The sequence below is a fragment of the Aquarana catesbeiana genome, linkage group LG03 (genome assembly GCF_042186555.1).
Source record: "Aquarana catesbeiana isolate 2022-GZ linkage group LG03, ASM4218655v1, whole genome shotgun sequence".
NCBI classification, from domain to species: domain Eukaryota; kingdom Metazoa; phylum Chordata; class Amphibia; order Anura; family Ranidae; genus Aquarana; species Aquarana catesbeiana.
Window position 1 is genome coordinate 538,375,523 of NC_133326.1, and position 6,000 is coordinate 538,381,522.

General features: G+C 43.3%; 1 protein-coding gene across 1 annotated transcript in view; it reads left to right on the plus strand.

Moving 5' to 3' along the window:
* PYROXD1 (pyridine nucleotide-disulphide oxidoreductase domain 1) overlaps nt 1-5,048 on the plus strand; it is a 29,501-nt gene extending 24,453 nt beyond the window's left edge. The window contains exons 11-12 of the mRNA XM_073621418.1: nt 98-235; nt 4,462-5,048. Coding sequence (XP_073477519.1) covers nt 98-235; nt 4,462-4,710 — 387 coding nt within the window. The 3' untranslated portion in view covers nt 4,711-5,048. The remainder of the gene's footprint in view (nt 1-97; nt 236-4,461) is intronic.
* Nucleotides 5,049-6,000: the final 952 nt, after the last annotated feature.

The window sequence follows — 6,000 nt, forward strand, 5'->3', positions numbered from 1 at the left end:
CAAATTATTTTGTGACAGTGATGGGAAAGTAAAACTAAAGAGGCAGAAATGTAAATATAAACCCACTGCATATATCTAATAATATATTCTCTTATAGATGAGGTTGTGGACGCAAGCACGGCAGATGGGCTGGTATGCAGCAAAGTGTATGGTGGCCGACCACCTAGGGGAGAAGATTGAAATGGATTTCTGCTTTGAACTCTTTGCACATGTTACCAAATTCTTCAACTACAAGGTGCAGAAAAAGCCCAACATACATAATACATGATACCAATACTTAAAGAATATACACTTCTACAGCCTGACATACATGGCACATGTGATACATGTGGTGTTAGGTCAATAATGACATAGTTACCTTGGATGACCAATGACGCACCCCCCTTAGATCTATCCTCACAGCTGACACCACACACAATTCCTATATTGCCTTAGGAATTATAATTGTGAATAGTATTGATTGTAAGGAAGTCATCCAATCTTTTTTAGAATTCCATGTTGCCATTACTACCTCATATAGGCTAAAGTAACTCTTTGGACTGCTCCCCAGCAATGTGTGCAGAAAACTAAAATGCTCATACCTGTACAGAGAAAAACTTCAGGGACTAATACCCATAGAGAGAACTTAGAGGTGCCCATGTATATACCAGCCCCCAAGTCCTTGTACGTACACCTCAGTGCCAGGCCATTATGACTGGCAGATGTCAAACACATCACAATAGTACATCTATGCAGTAGACCTTCTGCTCTAGGCTCCAATAATCCCTGGACTCCCTTACTTGAGTGCCGAGTTCCTGCTGGCTCACTGCAGCCTCTCATGTACATGTGCGGAAAACTACAGATACAAACAAAATGAAGTTGGTTATGTTGCCCCAGTCTGTATGTCCAGTCCTCAGCCATACAGGTATTTCTCGTTGGGTGACAGAGCAGACCATGGGTATTATTTGTGCAGGTTACACACCGGGGGACTGTGTATAAAAAAAAAAATTGCTTTGCAAATGTGTCAGCTTTGCCCCCAAAGTCACAAATAATATACATAATGTTTGTAGTATGTGTGAAATGTCATCTACTTTCACAGGGCAAATGTAACATTCCTTAGCATTTGATCCTAAGAGAAAATAGCCTTGAAGTGGACCTTTACTCTAAATTGACTTTAATTTTTCCCTGCCTCCTCCACCCTCCCTCTCTCACAGTTGGATGTTACGTGAAAAAGTATTCGTACTCCTTGAAATTTTCCACATTTTGCCATGTTACAACCAAAAACTTAAATGTATTTTTATTGGGATTTTATGTGATAGACCAACACACAGTGGCACATAATTGTGAAGTGGAAGGAAAATGATAAATGGTTCAATTTTTTTTTTTACAAATTTAAAGATAAAGGGCTTGATTTACTTACTTTACTCTGCAAGTGAAGTTGCTCCAGGGCTTAGTAAATGAGGTAAAACTTCACTTTGCAAAGAATACCCAATCATGTGCAAGTTAAATAAAAAAAACAGCATTTTTGCTTGCACATGATTGGATGATGGAAGTCAGTAGAGCTTCTGCTCATTTACCAAGCTCTGGAGCAACTGCACTTTGCAAAGTGCACAGTCTATTTGCCTTTAGTAAATCAACCCCAAAGTTTTAGTAAATCAACTCCATAGTGCCTTCACTCTTTACAAAGGAGCTGAATTCCTGGACTTAAGCTTTAAGGCTGAGAAGGCAGGGTCTACTACTGAAACATACCTTGCTTTTGAGTTTTTTTCTTTGGATAGAACTTGGCAATGATTTTCGTATGGGTGAAAATCATTTCTGCATTGATCCCGTCATAAATTTCCTATTCTATTTGTTAAAGGGGTTGTAAAGGTAAAATTTTTTTTTTTTTAAAATAACAAACATGTTATACTTACCTTCACTGTGCAGCTCGTTCTGCACAGAGTGGCCCCGAACCTGGTCTTCTGGGGTCCCTCGGCGGCTGTTTCAGCTCCTCCCCGCAAGCATTTACCACCTTAATGCGAGCTCCCTCGCATGGTGGTTAGTGCTTGCGGGCGCGCTCCCGTGATACAGCCGGCGCCTATAGCCGCTCACTGTATCACTCGGCCCCGCCCCCAGCGCGCCGCGTCATTGGATGTGATTGACAGCAGCGCGAACCAATGGCTGCGCTGCTTCCAATCCATCCACTGTAGCCAATCAGCGGCCAGGGTGAGTGGAGGAATAGATGTCGGGAACGAGAAGCTGACTTTCGAGGCGTCAGGTAAGTAAAACGGGGGGGCTGGGGGCGGCGGTATTGTCAGAAGTTTTTTCACCTTAATGCATAGAATGCATTAAGGTGAAAAAATTTTTACCTTTACAACCCCTTTAATGAACAGGCAATGTCTTTTTAGACTTAGCAGGACCCTTTGTACTCAAAATATGATTTAAGTATGACAATGCCTAGAATTTTGCACACAACAGAGGGGAGCATATCAACCTCACAAGCGCATTTTATGGGGCCGTAAGGTCAGGCGCATAGAAGCCTAGGGGTGAGAAATCTGTGGCCTCCTGTAACATTGCCTCCAGGTTCTTTTTTATTTCTGCTACTTCTAGGGCAGGCATATCGGGATCTGATTCGGGTGGAGCTGGAGAAGGAGCCTGGCATTTTGAGCTTTGGATAATGATGCATGTTTTAGAGCTGCTAGTTGTCTGAGGAATTGTGATATAGTTGAAGAACAGTCTGCTGTGGTCAGGTAGGCCTGCCTGAGATAGTTAAAATTGGGTCCTTTTCTGGTTCAAGGGAAGCCTTGTCACCATGATATTGAGGGCCATTGGCAGAGTAAATATTCACCTGTGTTTCCAATGACTCCTGTTCGCGTAGTTTCTACCATTGCTATGGATGAGGTCATTCTCAGAGTAAAGTGCAGAAATTGGGTAAGTATGTCAGAGGAGTATGTAGCAACCCAGGTGCCGACTGTCCTGTCCTTGTGGCTGGAAGCACCTGAGTACCTTATAAGGGGCTCTAGGTAGAAGTGAAGGTGAAGTGTGTGACCTGTGGTGTGATGCAACACATGTCATCGACTTGCAAAAGACTTATGGGGGGATACCCAGAGGGCACATCCTCAACAGTTTGGCAGTGAAAGGTTTATGAATTTTCAGCCTGTGTACTGTATGATTAGGATATGTCTCACAAAGTAAATCCACTGTTAGGCTAGGTTTACACCTGTGCCACCGTGCAGGCCATGGTTTGCGCGGGCACGAGAGCCTATTCATTTGAATGGGCTGCTGTTGCCCCGCGACATGCAGGTAAGATGTTCCTGCACTATATTTGAAATCGCACCCCGCACTGGAACCGAGGTTCCCAGTGTGGGTGGCGCACCATTAGGATTAATTGCACCCACCCTTCTGTGTGGGTGGTTGGGGCTGTTGCTATTTGTGAGGGTCCCACAGCAGCACCATCTGTACAGATGTGAATCTAGCTTTAGTCATGTAGTCCAGTTCTGCAGATCCATATCAATGAACAATGCCTACCGCGACAAAAAAAAAATACATATTTCGCAACTGCTCATTGCAAATGACTGTTCCCAGCCAGGCTGCTCAATGTAAACAAAAGTCTCCCGGGTACATCTTTGACCAAACATTGACATGTTCATATCTGGTCATTGACGTCACCCAGGAGACCCCACCCATTTAGAAACTGACAGTTGAAGATCAGGATTTTCTGTCCAATTCTGCAACTCCAATTCTGCAACATTGATAGAACACTCCCCTTGAATCTGAACTTCGGCATTTGCTAAATACAAATGAAATACATATGCTGGAGCTGTATAACCTGTCAAAGGGTTTGTAATTTTATCCATTTTGTCCTGGGTTTTAAACAGCTCTGCCACACATCAGAGGTCTGTCTCGCAGGGCAGGGGGCCTGAGTTTTCTCTGCTGCTGATCAATAACATGTACAGGTCTTGTCCTTCCCCCAGGACGGTAAAGGGAGTAGAGGCAGACTGATTAATTCATCTCTTGTACTCTGCTCTCTCCTGAGCTCTGCTGTACAGACACTGCAAGAGCCTGATACTAGGGGGTTTCATTTACTAAAGGCAAATCCATTTTGTACTACAAGTGCACTTGCTGTAGATCTGAGGGGAAGATCTGAAATGAGGGGAATCTCTGCTGATTTCTGTCATCTAATCATGTACAAACAAAAATGCTGTTTTTTATTTTCCTTGCATGTCCCCCTCAGATCTACAATGACTTCACTTCCAAGTGCACGCTTAGTGCAAAGTGGATTTGCCTTTAGTAAATAAACCCTTAAGTTGGTTAGATACTTACACTGCTTGCATTAAAATACATTTAAGGCTGTGTTAATGCTTTTAAAGGTTATAGTGTTTAATGGTTTGTTGTTGTATGGTCTACTACTGCAGCTAACTCTTAGAATCAGAATTTTTTTTTTTAGTTGATCAAATCTTTTATTGTGATACTTCCATGTAACCCCCTGTGTCCCCTATCCAGGTGATTCTGCTGGGGAAGTACAATGCGCAGGGCCTGGCTTTGGACTATGAACTGATGCTGCGCTGTACCAAGGGACAGGAGTACGTCAAAGTGGTGATGCAGAATGGGCGCATGGTGGGGGCGGTGCTGATTGGGGAGACGGACTTGGAGGAAACATTCGAGAACTTAATCTTAAATCAGATGGACCTGTCAGCATATGGAGAGAATCTGCTGGATCCAAACATTGACATTGAAGATTATTTTGATTAGAATCCACAATGGCATTAGAAGCAGCTGTGGATTTACAACCTATTTTTGGATGCATGGATAAATAATTTATTTCAGAAGTTATTGGAAGTGTGCAGGACACACAGAAATGAGTGACAGGCTCTGAAAAAGAAACTGCTTTACCATGGCCAACAATCCCATACATTAGAGAGAGGATTCTGATAAGTTGTGATGATGAGGGACTACAAATCCCTGCATGCTCTTACTGTCCAAGGTATGAGGATATGAACCTTCAGTATTAAAGTGTAGGTCGAGCCAAAAACCTTTTCTCTAATTTTTGATGAAGCAGGGAATGAATAAAATGTGTCGCCTGCAGAGCATATCAGTTTATATTTGTGTTTACCCCTTCCCGCCATCTCAGTAAAACAATCTTAACACCACTTTTCTTGGGCTTCCTGATCATGTGGGCAGCTGTCACATTGATCACGTGCCCATCCTATACTAGCTCCTAATTATTGGTATGTGACAGCGCTGGGGGTGCTAGACTGAGTGACACACACTGTATGTATATGTAATTTGGCAGCACAGAATAAGGCCCACCTCTGTGCTGCCACGGATGTGCCTGTGGGAAGGGGTGTAAACATCTACATGGAGCTGAAACCTGACCTCTTTTTCCAGAAAAAGCTTATATCTGGAGGATTTAGGATCTCTGACCCCTAGAAGGTAGTGTCAGCAAGCTGCCGAAAGGACTCAACCTCCTTTTCCGCTCCTTCCGTATTCCTTTCAAACAAGCCTGGAACTGAAACAGATGGCACAATAGATGATTAGCTCGGGCATCTAAGATCAAATAGCGTGGATCTAAAAGCTTGAAAAGTTGAAGACATTTTTCTATTTAAGGCTGGCCCTACACTAGCCATTCCCCTTCATTCAACCCACTAGTTGAATGATAGAAAATGATTTGATTCCCCTGTCCACATTGAGTGGAATCCCTCCTGCTCAGCCTTTTTCTTGACAGCAGTTTAAGATTTCTTCACCGTCAGATAACACTCATCACCCCCGCTGGCTATAGCCAACAATGCTGATCGAGAGAAAATTTCCCAACAGGTTGGTTCTACACAAGTTGATCGATAGAGCGACTTGTGCACAACCAGCCTGCCCCTAGATTGATCGACATTCAGCCAGACCCTGCTGAACTGAATTTTGATCCATGTATGGCTGGCCTTACACTCGTGAGAAGATCTTAGCAAGCTGCAGAGGACTCTTTTCTCACCAATTTTTCAATACATTTATGACATAACAGCTTGCTCCAGTAAGCTGCAGCACAAGAACATT